This window comes from Ranitomeya imitator, chromosome 1 (assembly GCF_032444005.1).
Source record: "Ranitomeya imitator isolate aRanImi1 chromosome 1, aRanImi1.pri, whole genome shotgun sequence".
NCBI classification, from domain to species: Eukaryota; Metazoa; Chordata; class Amphibia; order Anura; family Dendrobatidae; genus Ranitomeya; species Ranitomeya imitator.
Window position 1 is genome coordinate 1,025,258,272 of NC_091282.1, and position 14,561 is coordinate 1,025,272,832.

A 14,561-nucleotide genomic window follows, 5' to 3' on the forward strand; every position below is an offset into this window, starting at 1 on the left:
AGAGCTTGGTTTTAACCTGTGAGACTCGGCCGTATCTCGCTGTGTGTGATCCCGGCCTAAGGGTGCAGAAACGATGCAGTTCGGCACAAAAGAAGTGACATGCTGCGGAGAAAAAAAAAAGCTGCGTTTCGGTGCGGCCTTTTACGCAGCATGTGCACAACAAGTCTGCGGCTCCCATAGACTTACATTGGTTGTGCACTACACTGTGGATTTGCTGCAATTCTGTGCGGCAAAAAACGCTGCGGATCTGCAATCAAATCCACAACGTGTGCACACAGTCTTAGCATTTAGTGAACCTAGCAAAAAGGCCAAGCAAAAAACAAGTGTAGGATTGCACTTTTTTTGCAATTTCATCGCACTTTGAATTTTTTTCACATTTTCTGTTACACGACGACATGGTAAAACCAATGGTGTCGTTCAAAAGTAGAACTTGTCTCGCAAAAGATAAGCCCTCACATGGCCATATTGACGGAAACATTATGGCTCTGGAAAGAAGGGGAGCGATAAACGAAAAAAGCTCCAGGGGTGAAGGGGTTTAGAAACATGGATATGGACATATCTATGGAAATATATAGATATATCTGTATGTATCTATCTATCCCATATCTATCTATCTATCTATCATCTATCTATCCCACATCTATCTATCTATCTATCTATCTATCTATCTATCTATCTATCTATCTGTTTATCTATCTATCTATCTGTTTATCTATCTATCTATCTATCTATCTATCTATCTATCTATCTATCTATCTATCTATCTATCTATCTATCTGTTTATCTATCTATCTATCTGTTTATCTATCTATCTATCTATCTATCTATCTATCTATCTATCTATCTATCTATCTATCCCATATATCTATCTATCTATCTATCTATCTATCTATCTATCTATCTATCTATCTATCTATCTATCTATCTATCTATCTATCTATCTATCTATCTCTATCTATCTATCTATCTATCTATCTAGTATCTATCTATCTAGTATCTATCTATCTATCCCATATATCTCTATCTATCTATCTATCTATCTATCTAGTATCTATCTATCTATCTAGTATCTATCTATCTATCTAGTATCTATCTATTTATCTATCTATGTGTAATGGAGTGTGGGTTGGTCAAATGTAAAAGAGGAGTTGGACAGAAATGACACCACAAATCTTTTTGAAGAGAGAGGAGGGAGAGGAGGGAGGGGTTTGGGTGTGTTTTTGGAGTGGGTGTGCTAGGTTCGGGCTTAGTGGCAGTGCAAAGCATCATGGAATTTGTAGTATTAGGGCACAATAAGGAAGTTGTCGATTAACCCCATGAGAGCTGAATCCAGCACTGAAGATGTGCTGCTACAGCATGATAACAGCTAATATTGCTAAAATAAACACAGTAGATGTTTTCAGTGGCACATAATAGCAAGATTTATGAAAAAAAAACAAAAAAACTTTATAGTGGTGGACAACTTCTTTAAACCCCCACTGTGGGAGGAAATAAACTATAAGCATCCCGGCCGTGTTTGGGTGTCATCATTCTGTATAGAGAGCAATGCCTGTAACAGCGACTGACAGCCGCTCAGCTTTGGGGTCGGCTGTCAGTCAGTCCCAGGGGTTAGGCTACCGCTGCTGCTATCTTTGCAAAATGAACCCGAATGCTGCAAGGAATAAAGGTGATTAGCTTCTTCGGGGCTAGGGTGGGGCTAGTTGCCAGCACGTACTCATAGCATATTTGCAGGTTAATGGTGTCTCTTCACATGACTGGTTACCTTTTTAAGAGGTTTGAAGGAGTCGGCTTCAGAGACCCAATCTCCTACACTCCTGTCCTCCAACCCCTTACCCCTGCAGTGTGATAGCTGGGTACTGATGGGTTGTCGTGGCAACCAGGAACCAACCGCCATTCACTGTAGACTACAATAATATAGAAAAAGCAATTAAGTGATTGCAGTTTACTTAAAAATAAAAAGTCTACCGGTAGACATGGAAATTTTGCCACCCTTTTCCCTCATTAAAAGTATTAAACGTATACATTTCATATTGAGGCATCCATAATTCTGTTCAAAATATAAAGGTATTAATGCTGACAGTAAACTGTAAAGCAGAGCATAGCCACAGAAATGCAGTTTTTGTTTTTTGGTCTCTGCACCTCCACAAATACAACAAAAAGTGCTCAAAACATTTCATTAGATGAATTCCGAACTGAATCAATAAAAATGTCAGTTCGCAAAACTGCAGTTGACAGAAAAATAATGTTGCGGAAGTCAATTGTTGTCATTTTATTTTATTCATTTTTTGCTTGTACTGCAGTTTTTGTGCGATGCGATCACAATTGGAATATTGTGGTGTCATTCACAACCATACCTGTTGCCCATGAATTGGGTAGCGCATATCCGCTGTCAGCTTCCCTTTAAAGCACCACTCCAGCAGTCGTGGGTTTTTTAATATTTCAGCACTGGAGTGTTTCTAATATTGGGTCACTCCCGTAATCTTATACTTGCCCACTGCAGTCTTCCCCTTCTGTCGATGCTGTTCCGGTCCTGCGGATCCTTCTTGTGACCGCAGCTACTTGCTGACCGGAAGTCAGAAGTAACAGTCACAAGCTTTCAATGCAAGCCAGAGTAAGAAGGAGGCTCTCATAGACTGACATTGAAAAGTGACTTCTGGCTCAGTCCAGCACCTCACAAACTGCTCAACACATTTCAGAGCGGGGGTGATAGGAGGTAAAGGTGGCTGTTGGTAATTATCAGACCAGGGGCAGGAAACTTGGAAGCAGCACTTCAGCACTGCAATAAAAATAACTTACTGAAGTGGTGCTAGAACTCTGTGCGTTAAAGGGGTTTTTCCACAAACAAAAGTTCATTTTAATCAATAGATATTGGAATAACGGATTCCACAACTGGATGTGTTTTAAATAAAATGTTCCCGTGCTGAGAATCTTATAAATGTGCCCCTGCTGAGCAGGTTCAGGAACAAGGTGTGGTCATACCACAGCTCCTGGGCTGTCTACAGACATTAGTATAGTGGATTGCAAATGATTCTTTATTTGAAGTCAAACATTGTTTAAAAACAGGCAAGGAAATGTTTTACCTCTCAGAATCCGCTGTGATCCCCTTCTGTAATGTCTGTATCCTCTTTTGCTTCCTCCCCTGCCCAGGAGTTGTGATCAGACCATGTTCCTGCACAACAGGGGCACATTTATAAGAAAAAAGAGAGGCGACACTAGTGCCACACACGGACGCTGTAATCAAATGAGGAGCAAATAATCAATTTTACCATACCAAGGGTATATATATACATATATGAGTAACATATATAAAAATAAGGTGGTTACTCTGCATACGAACAAATAGGAGGCTGTTATATCAATAAGTAGCTGGGCATAAGAGTAATCACACATGAAAAAAGCTCCCAGATAATGTACTGGTACAGGAAGGTTCTAAAATATAAATATAAATGCAATAAAGTGCCTAATGCAATCCATCCATAGCAAGGTACCCCATATAGCTTTACTAACAATAGTGCATAATCTCAAGTATCCTGGGAAATCCCATATGCGTACATAAGTTATAACTAAGCTGTACCTACATAATAGGAAATGAGAAGCAGATATGGAAGATGAAAGATGAACCAACCTGCTGCCGTGCGTGGAAGGAGGGGCCCCGACGCGCGTTTCGCAAGTGTTGCTTCCTCGGGGGGCGCTCTTCCTCCTTCCACGCACGGCAGCAGGTTGGTTCGTCTTTCATCTTCCCTATCTGCTTCTCATTTGCTATTATGTAGGTACAGCTTAGTTATAACTTATGTACACATATGGGATTTCCCAGGATACTTGAGATTATGCACTATTGTTAGTAAAGCTATATGGGGTACCTTGCTATGGATGGATTGCATTAGGCACTTTATTGCATTTATATTTATATTTTAGAACCTTCCTGTACCAGTACATTATCTGGGAGCTTTTTTCATGTGTGGTTACTCTTATGCCCAGCTTATTGATATAACAGCCTCCTATTTGTTCGTATGCAGAGTAACCACCTTATTTTTATATATGTTACTCATATATGTATATATATACCCTTGGTATGGTAAAATTGATTATTTGCTCCTCATTTGATTACAGCGTCCATGTGTGGCACTAGTGTCGCCTCTCTTCTTTCTTATTGTGTCTTTTTACCCTGGTTCTTACTTGTTGTACTCATGTATTTTTTATGTAGTCTTTTCAATAAAATTGTCTATTTTTAGCTCAAGTGTCCATCTTTTTTTGGTTTTCTATTATATATATTATGGCGGAGCATTTACCTTTGGTGCCCTCTTTATAGGTTTACCGCACATTTATAAGATTCTCAGCACGGGAACATTTTATTTAAACAAAATTGTGGAAATTATTATTTTAAGATGCATTTTTTTACAATGAACTTTTGTCTGTGGGAAAACCCCTTTAAGTGGATGAGAAAGGGCCATTTTTAAGCTCCGTTCTATCTAGAAAATCATGGAGGATCACATCTACTAATGACACACAGTAATATATCAAATGGTGAAAATTGAGTCAGGGGTAGTAACATTTAGTTAGATACAAACCAGTAGCTCACAAACTTTCCCTATATTACCTACTACTGTGTAATCCGCTAAAAAAAAAAAAAATATATATATATATATATATATATGTAATATTTATTTATATATTCTTCATATGTTAAACAGGAAGGCTGGTGGATCAAAATCTAAATAAGCTTGGGAAGGATGAAATGCTTCAGATGATCCGACATGGTGCTACCCACGTGTTTGCCTCAAAGGACAGTGAAATCACAGATGAAGATATTGATGCCATCCTAGAAAGGGGTGAAAGAAAGGTACGTGTGCCTTCACTGTGGACATTTCTTAAAAGTATTTTAATTTCTTTAGTGTTCTAATGCCTGTTTTTAATTTGAACATTCCCAACCTAGACTGCAGAGCTGAAGGAGAAGTTATCAAACATGGGTGAAAGCTCACTGAGAAATTTCAGTATGGACACAGATTCCAGTGTATACAACTTTGAAGGAGAAGATTACAGAGAGAAGCAGAAGGTGTTATTCTTTTTCTTATTTTGTGTATCTATGTGAACACTTAATTTTGTACACATTAAATGGTCTGGCAACTTAGGTTTTAAATTCAAACCCCATACTCAACATATTTTCTGAAAGTCGTCATCTGGTGCATTTACTATACGAAACTCCGCACTTTATACCCACTGGTGCCTTAATGCAATTTTTCATGAAGATTTTTAATTCCAAAAATGCATGACTCAATATTGGTTGCTAAAAGTGTGTGACAAACAGAAGACTAGATACACCGCAGCCCCTCAAAAGTAAAGTTTTAAGATGCAGAGCTTATACATGGCATTTAGGGTCATGTCTCCCTTGAAGGACCACAAATATGGTTTTACTATAAAAATGTTCAAAAAATAACATTTATCACTTCTTTTTTCCTAGATGGCATTTACAGAATGGATCGAACCTCCAAAACGTGAAAGAAAAGCCAACTATGCTGTGGACGCCTATTTTAGGGAAGCGCTTCGTGTCAGCGAGCCAAAAATACCAAAAGTGAGTAGGAATAGTTGGTGTTTTTCTCTTTTTGCGGAAAAATATCCTGATTAATTTTTTTATGGATTTTGTTTATCATTTTTAGGCTCCAAGGCCCCCAAAGCAGCCCAATGTTCAGGACTTCCAGTTTTTTCCTCCACGATTGTTTGAATTGCTGGAAAAAGAAACTCTGTATTATAGGAAAACCATTGGGTATAAGGTACCACTTTATATATTTACACTTTGTGTTTTGGTGAAAAATTAAATGTAAGTTCTTTGTAATATTGTGTTGTGCTTACTCAGGTACCTCGCAATCCAGATTTGCCCAATGCAGCCCAGGTACAAAAGGAGGAACAGTTAAAAATTGATGAAGCAGAGCAACTTAACGATGAAGAGCTAGACGAAAAGGAAAAGTTGCTAACACAGGTGTGAGGAAGTGATGGTCACCTATGCAAAATGGATGATTACTGCATGTGCCATATGCACTGTTGCCTTTTAATGGATGCAAACAGTTTCATTGCTGTATAACAGACCTGTGGTGCTTTTTGTTTTTTATTTCAGGGTTTCACTAACTGGAACAAAAGAGATTTCAATCAATTTATCAAAGCCAATGAAAAATGGGGAAGGGATGACATTGAAAATATTGCCTGTGAAGTGGAAGGGAAGATTCCAGATGATGTAATGGAGTATTCAGGTAAATATTCCTTCTCCTCGTATTTTAGGCGGAGGAGATAAATGTTATAGCCAAAGCTCATTTCCCCAAAAGTGGACCTGTTGTTTGGATATTCTGTCCTATTTAGGGGCAGCAAAGTATGACCAATCTACTGCACTAAAATGACATTCCTCTTTGGCCTGTAGCCAGAAGTCTGAATTATTGTCAGATCATCCCATTAGTTTTTAGTATGTAATATTGGGTTACTTCTCTTCTTGCTACCCTTCTTTCCCTCAACAATATTTGACATCTGCAATTTATATAGAATCCACTGCAACAGTCATTAAAGAGTGGGTTGAGGGGAAGCTTGTCTCCTTCTTAAAAGGGGTTATCCAGGGTAAACCTGCATTTCTGCATATAGTCTGACTTCAGTTTGCGAAGTCCAGACTGTGTAATATGCATTCTGTAAAGATTTTGCACAGTCGCTAGCATGTATGGTCACGCAATGTGCCTACTGGTGGTCACGTGTCGACTTATAGCTCTTCCTACTTCTCTCAATGTTCTCTTGAGAAGCCGGAAATCTTTCTTGCCAGCATATGACCCCCAGTATGCATTTCTAATAAGAATAGTAATGTGGTGACTGCTCGAGCAGACACGAATAGAGTCCTGCTTAGATTCTTTAGGGACATTTTCTTCTACATCCTTTTGTGAATTGTTGATTAAAATTCTCCTTAAGTCACTGTATTTGATTCAATTATCAATTGTATAAAACCAAATGAACATTTCCTCCCGTTTCTTTTTCATATCTACGTTTTCAAGTCCAAATGATGGATAGACCTGGCGACAATTTGATGCTGTAAATTTTCGAGTGTGGTTCTTGTCCACCAAACTTTCATCTTTTTGTGACATATCTTTATATTTCTGCATACTCTCTCTCTGTGATTCTGTAAAGATTAATTTAAAAACAACGGGGAACTCTGCTTAAATAAGTCATTAGCTTTACTTCGCAAGGACGTTTCCCTGGCATTGAGGTCCATAATATCTCAAAGTCTGCAAAAATACCGTGAAAATCATGAATATCCACAAAAGAATGAGCACAGGTAAACAGGAAAAATACAGAGAATCAACTATAGATATATTAAATACCAACACAAAGACAAAGTAGGTGCAACTAAATCTCATAAAATATACATCTTTATTTATACAGTACAGACCAAACGTTTGGACACACCTTCTCATTTAAAGATTTTTCTGTATTTTCATGACTATGCAAATTGTACATTCACACTGAAGGCATCAAAACTATGAATTAACACATGTGAAAATATATACTTAACAAAAAAGTGTGAAACAACTGAAAATGTCTTATATTCTAGGTTCTTCAACGTAGCCACCTTTTGCTTTGATGACTGCTTTGCACACTCTTGGCATTCTCTTGATGAGCTTCAAAAAGGTAGTCATCGGGAATGGTCTTCCAACAATCTTGAAGGAGTTCCCAGAGATTCTTAGCACTTGTTGGCCCTTTAGTCTTCATTCTGCGGACCAGCTCACCCCAAACCATCTCGATTGGGTTTAGGTCTGGTGACTGTGGAGGCCAGGTCATCTGGCGTAGCACCCCATCACTCTTTCTTGTTGAAATAGCCCTTACACAGCCTGGAGGTGTGTTTGGGGCCATTGTCCTGTTGAAAAATAAATGATGGTCCAACTAAATGCAAACCGCATGTAATAGCATGCCACTGCAAGATGCTCTGGTAGCCATGCTGGTTCAGTATGCCTTCAATTTGGAATAAATCCCCAACAGTGTCACCAGCAAAGCACCATCACACCTCCTCCTCCATGCTTCACAGTGGGAACCAGGTATGTAGAGTCCATCCGTTCGCCTTTTCTGCGTTGCACAAAGACACGGTGGTTGGAACCAAAGATCTAAAATGTGGACTCATCAGACCAAAGCACAGATTTCCACTGGTCTAATGTCCATTCCGTGTGTTCTTTAGCCCAAACAAGTCTCTTCTGCTTGTTGCCTGTCCTTAGCAGTGGTTTCTTTATAACTATTTTACCATGAAGGCCTGCTGCACAAAGTCTCCTCTTAACAGTTGTTGTAGAGATATGTCTGCTACTAATCTGAGCTGCTGTTAACCTGCGATTTCTGAGGATGGTTCCTTGGATAAACTTATCCTCAGAAGCAGAGGTGACTCTTGGTCTTCCTTTCCTGGGGCGGTCCTCATGTGAGACAGTTTCTTTGTAGCGGTTGGTGGTTTTTGCCACTGCACTTGGGGACACTTTCAAAATTTGCCCAATTTTTCGAACTGACTGACCTTCATTTCTTAAAGTAATGATGGCCACTTGTTTTTCTTTACTTAGCTGCTTTTTTCTTACCCTAATACAAATTCTAACAGTCTATTCAGTAGGACTATCAGCTGTGTATCCACCAGACTTCTGCACAACAGATCTGATTGTCCCAACCCCATTTATAAGGCAAGAAATTCCACTTATTAAACTTGACAGGGCACACCTGTGAATTGAAAAACATTCCTGGTGACTACCTCTTGAAGCTCATCAAGAGAATGCCAAGAGTGTGCAAAGCAGTCATCAAAGCAAAAGGTGGCTACTTTGAAGAACCTAGAATATAGGAAATAATTTCAGTTGTTTCACACTTTTTTGTTAAGTATATAATTCCACATGTGTTAATTCATAGTTTTGATGCCTTCAGTGTGAATGTACAATTTTCATAGTCATGAAAATACAGAAAATTCTTTAAATGATAAGGTATGTCCAAACTTTTGGTCTGTACTGTATATAGGTAAAATTTAGTATCAAATGCAAAAAAATACATAGTATTCCCTACAAAAGGACCAATATACATATTGTATATAGAAGTAGACCAATTATACTATATGGTACTAGATTCCCAAATCTATAGGCTATGTACCTAGACCTTAAAAAAAGATAAGTGTCTACCTATTTAGGAGGACTCTACTTACATCTGATGATGTGTCAAGAGGGGAGTATGTGTGCCTTGATACTAAAGTGTGTATGAATTTATATATGTATACAGTTGTGGCTAGAGTTGAGCGACCTTGACCTTTTTAGAGCCGAGCCAGGTTTCGTGAAACCCGACTATCTCAAAAGTCGAGTCGAGTGGAATCGGCCGATTATCGCGAAAAGTCGGGGATCGACCGAAACACGAAACCCAATGCAAGTCAATGGGGGAGCATAGTCGGCAGTGTGTAGAGGCCAGGAAAACATGTACAGAGGCCATTGTATTGGCAAAAACATCCATTCTTGCTACTGAAGCTTGTCAATCTAAATTTACCTTATAATAATAGTAAGGCATTGGAAATTGGGGGTCATTTGGCTAAAGTTGTGGGGGGTAGGGCTGGTTCAAGTAATTAGTGGGCCCAGGAAATCTGGACCACGTCACAGCAGTGGAGCAGGGAGAGGTAGGTATTTCAACTTTGCAAGTGCTGTGATCCTGAGCAAGCAGGGGGGCCCACTCGTTGGCATTGGCACTGGCACAGGGCCCCTCAAAGTACAGCGGTGTGTTTGCACAGCGGGGGCGCCTCCCACCGGCAGCAACACTTTTGCGTACTATGAGAGGCCCTGTGCCAGTGACGTTGCCAACTAGTATTCCTCCCCCCACCTGATGAAGGAACCTGCACTTTCATCTGCACCTTCCTCTTTGTCCCCGTGTAAGGTGGTATGGTATGCGGGAAGGGGGACCTGACTTTCAGCAGGGTCACAATCTTGCAGTGTAGCGTGCACGGGAAATGTTGCGTTATGGGTCAATGTACCAGCAGACTCATCTATCACTGGCTGGGCAATGGGCAGGATGAGGAGGAAACACAGATATGGGCCCAAAGAATAAAGTGGGCTAAATGCAGTTCAAAATTGGTAACACAGGACTAACCAGGGGGCATTGCAGTGGATGAAAACTGGAATGAGAGGCTGACACAGAGAGTAGGCCCAAATCAGTAAGTAGTCGAAATGCAGTTCAAAATTGGCAACAGTAGTAAACAGGCAGCACAGCTTTGTTCAGTGGAGGAGAACAGCAAGGAGTGGCAGACACCGATAGTAGGCCCCAACCCAACTAGTAGGCCAAATGCAGTCTAACATTAACAACTACTTAACGAGAGCCTGAAAATGGAATTTCAGGACAGGAAACCAGGAGAACAGCAAGGAGCGGCAGACACTGTTAGTAGGCCCCAAACCAACTAGTACGCCAAATGCAGTTGTTCCATTTAACCACTATTTAACAAGAGCCTGAAGATAGAAGCTCAGGAAAGGCAACCTGGAGAACACCTTGGAGCGGAAGACACCGTCTCTACACCCCATACCCAATTTGTAGGCCTAATGCAGTGTAGTTTCAAACAACTACTAAACGAGAGTCGGAAGACCGAAGCAATGGCGAGGAAACCTGGGGAACACCTTGGAGTGGAACACACCGTCTCTACACCCCATACCCAATTTGTAGGCCTAATGCAGTGTAGTTTTCACCAACTACTAAACGAGAGTAGGAAGATCGAAGCAATGTGGACGAAACCTGGGGAACACCTTGGAGTGTAACACACCGTCTCTCTACACCCCATACCAAATTTGTAGGCCTAATGCAGTGTAGTTTGCAACACCTACTAAACGAAAGTAGGAAGATCAAAGCAATGTGGACGAAACCTGGGGCACACCTTGGGGCGGCAGACACCGTTAGTAGGCCCTACCAAAGTTGTAGCCCCAATGCAGTTTTAAAATTCATAGAGGCTGAAAACAAGACTATTGACGCTCTGCTTTTTTCAAAAGAATACAGCTGTATTGAGTGGCGCAGACAGACACAGGTAGTAGGCCTTAAACCAAAAATGTGGCTCACTGCAGTTTCAAAAAGGTTACAGGGGTACACAGGCAGCATTGCTCTGGACAGTGGAGGACATTTTCAATAGTGGACCGCAGACAGACTTTGTACGCCTACTATTAAAAAAAGGATGCTCTATGCAATTAAAAATAGGTTCCAGGGGTCCACGGGCAGCAGTGGTGTGGTGAGTGGAGGAGTAGTAGAAAGAACGGGCCGCAGACAGGCTTCGAAGACCTAACATAAAAAAATTGGGCTTGCTGTAGGCAATTTTAAATAGGTTCCAGGGGTACACGGGCAGCAGTGGTCTGGTCAGTGGAGGCCTAGTGGAAGGAGTGACCGCAGACAGGCATCGAAGGCCTAACATAATAACATATGGCTGTAGGCAATTTTAAATTGGTTCCAGGGGAACACGGGCAGCAGTGGCCTGGTCAGTGTAGTAGTAGTAGAAAGAACGGACCGCAGACAGGCTTCGAAGGCCTAATATAAAAAAATTGGGCTGGCTGTAGGCAATTTTAAATTGGTTCCAGGGGTACACGGGCAGCAGTGGTCTGGTCAGTGGAGGCCTAATGGAAGGAGTGACCGCAGACAGGCATCAAAGGGCTAACATAATAACATATGGCTGTAGGCAATTTTAAATTGGTTCCAGTGGTACACGGGCAGAAGTGGTCTGGTCAGTGGAGGCCTAGTGGAAGGAGTGACCGCAGACAGGCATCAAAGGCCTAACATAATAACATATGGCTTTCTATGGCCCACGGAGTGAGAGATGGCACACACAGGAGTCAGGAGTGGCACACAAGCCCAGAGGCCAATATTTATCTCCCACTGATTGATTTATTGATTTTTTCAGGTAGAATTTAGAAACCAAATCAACAAAAAAAAAAAAATAGGCTTTCTATGGCCCACGGAGTGAGAGATGGCACACACAGGAGTCAGGAGTGGCACACAAGCCCAGAGGCCAATGTTTATCTCCCACTGATTGATTTATTGATTTTTTCAGGTAGAGTTTAGAAACCAAATCAACAAAAAAAAAAGGCTTTCTATGGCCCACTGAGTGAGAGATGGCACACACAGGAGTCAGGAGTGGCACACAAGCCCAGAGGCCAATATTCATCTCCCACTGATTGATTTATTGATTTTTTCAGGTAGAATTTAGAAACCAAATCAACAAAAAAAATAGACTTTCTATGGTCCAGTGACTGCCCACTAGTTGAGAGAGAGAGATGGCACACCCAGGAGTCAGGAGTGGCACACAAGCAGAAAGGGCAATATTAATCTCCCACTGATTTTTTTTTATTTTTTCTGGGAGTATTTAGAAACCCAATAAAAAAAAAATTAATAGGCTTTCTATGGCCCACTATTTGAGAACGAGATGGCACACTCAGGACTGGCACACAAGCCCAAAGGCCAATATTAATCTCCCACTGTATTTTTTTTTATCAGGGAGAATTTATAAACCCCACAAAAAAAATACAGAAAAATGAAAAGGCTTTCTATGGCCCACTATGTGAGAGAGATGGCACACACAGGGATGGCACTCTAGCAGAAATGCCAAATTGCCAATCTTAATCTCCCACAAAAAAAATACAGAAAAATGAAAAGGCTTTCTATGGCCCACTATGTGAGAGAGATGGCACACACAGGGATGGCACTCTAGCAGAAATGCCAAATTGCCAATCTTAATCTCCCACAAAAAAAAAACAGAAAAATGAAAAGGCTTTCTATGGCCCACTATGTGAGAGAGATGGCACACACAGGGATGGCACTCTAGCAGAAATGCCAAATTGCCAATCTTAATCTCCCACCAAAAAAACAAAAAAAACCAAACAAAAAAACAGGGACTGTCCTACAATTACTATCTCCCTGCCTGCAGTAATCTCAGCCAGGTATGGCAGGCAGCAATAAGGAGTGGACTGATGCACAAATGAAATAAAAAGTGTGGACAAACAAAAAAGATAGCTGTGCAGAAAGGAAGGAACAAGAGGATTTGTGCTTTGAAAAAAGCAGTTGGTTTGCACAGCGGCGTACACACAGCAATGCAGCTATCAGGGAGCCTTCTAGGGCAGCCCAATGAGCTACAGCGCTGAGAAAAAAAAAAATGTAGCCTCCACTGTCCCTGCAAACCGAAGGTGGTGTTGGACAGTGGAAATCGCTACAGCACAAGCGGTTTGGTGGTTAATGGACCCTGCCTAACGCTATCCCTGCTTCTGACGAAGCGGCAGCAACCTCTCCCTAAGCTCAGATCAGCAGCAGTAAGATGGCGGTCGGCGGGAACGCCTCTTTATAGCCCCTGTGACGCCACAGACAGCAAGCCAATCACTGCAATGCCCTTCTTTAAGATGGTGGGGACCAGGACCTATGTCATCACGCTGCCCACACTCTGCGTTCACCTTCATTGGCTGAGAAATGGCGTTTTTCGCGTCATTGAAACGCGACTTTGGCGCGAAAGTCGCGTACCGCATGGCCGACCCCACACAGGGGTCGGGTCGGGTTTCATGAAACCCGACTTTGCCAAAAGTCGGCGACTTTTGAAAATGAATGACCCGTTTCGCTCAACCCTAGTTGTGGCCAAACGTATTGACACCCCTGCTATTCTGTCAGATAATACTCAGTTTCTTACTGAAAATGATTGCAATCACAAATTCTTTGGTATTATTATCTTCATTTAATTTGTCTTAAATGAAAAAACACAAAAAAGAATGAAGCAAAAAGCAAAACATTGATCATTTTACACAAAACTCCAAAAATGGGCTAGACAAAAGTATTGGCACCCTCAGCCTAATACTTGATTGCACAAACTTTAGCCAAAATAACTGCGACCAACCGCTTCCGGTAACCATCAATGAGTTTCTTACAATGCTCTGCTGGAATTTTAGACCATTCTTGTTTGGCAAACTGCTCCAGGTCCCTGATATTTGAAGGGTACCTTCTCCAAACTGCCATTTTTAGATCTCTCTACATGTGTTCTATGGGATTCAGGTCTGGACTCATTGCTGGCCACCTTAGAAGTCTCCAGTGCTTTCTCTCAAACCATTTTCTAGTGCTTTTTGAAGTGTGTTTTGGGTCATTGTCCTGTTGGAAGACCCATGACCTCTGAGGGAGACCCAGCTTTCTCACACTGGGCCCTACATTATGCTGCAAAATTTGTTGGTAGTCTTCAGACTTCATAATGCCATGCACACAGTCAAGCAGTCCAGTGCCAGAGGCAACAAAGCAACCCCAAATCATCAGGGAACCTGCGCCATGTTTGACTGTAGGGACCGTGTTCTTTACTTTGAATGCCTCTTTTTTTTCTCCTGTAAACTCTATGTTGATGCCTTTGCCCAAAAAGCTCTACTTTTGTCTCATCTGACCAGAGAACATTCTTCCAAAACGTTTTAGGCTTTTTCAGGTAAGTTTTGGCAAACTCCAGCCTGGCATTTTTATGTCTTGGGGTAAGAAGTGGGGTCTTCCTGGGTCTCCTACCCATGGGCGGACATACCGCCGGTTCAACCTGTGCAACTGCACCGGGGCCCAGAGCGGGA

At 41.4% G+C, this 14,561-nt stretch overlaps 1 protein-coding gene across 1 annotated transcript in view; it reads left to right on the forward strand.

Annotated features, from left to right (window-relative positions):
• Positions 1–4,695: 4,695 nt before the first annotated feature.
• Positions 4,696–14,561, forward strand: part of LOC138655165 (SWI/SNF-related matrix-associated actin-dependent regulator of chromatin subfamily A member 5-like) — a 40,137-nt gene continuing 30,271 nt past the window's right edge. Inside the window, exons 1-6 of the mRNA XM_069743572.1 lie at positions 4,696–4,840; positions 4,934–5,053; positions 5,459–5,569; positions 5,655–5,768; positions 5,852–5,974; positions 6,110–6,242. Of these exons, the coding sequence (XP_069599673.1) occupies positions 4,736–4,840; positions 4,934–5,053; positions 5,459–5,569; positions 5,655–5,768; positions 5,852–5,974; positions 6,110–6,242 (706 nt within the window). The 5' untranslated portion in view covers positions 4,696–4,735. The remainder of the gene's footprint in view (positions 4,841–4,933; positions 5,054–5,458; positions 5,570–5,654; positions 5,769–5,851; positions 5,975–6,109; positions 6,243–14,561) is intronic.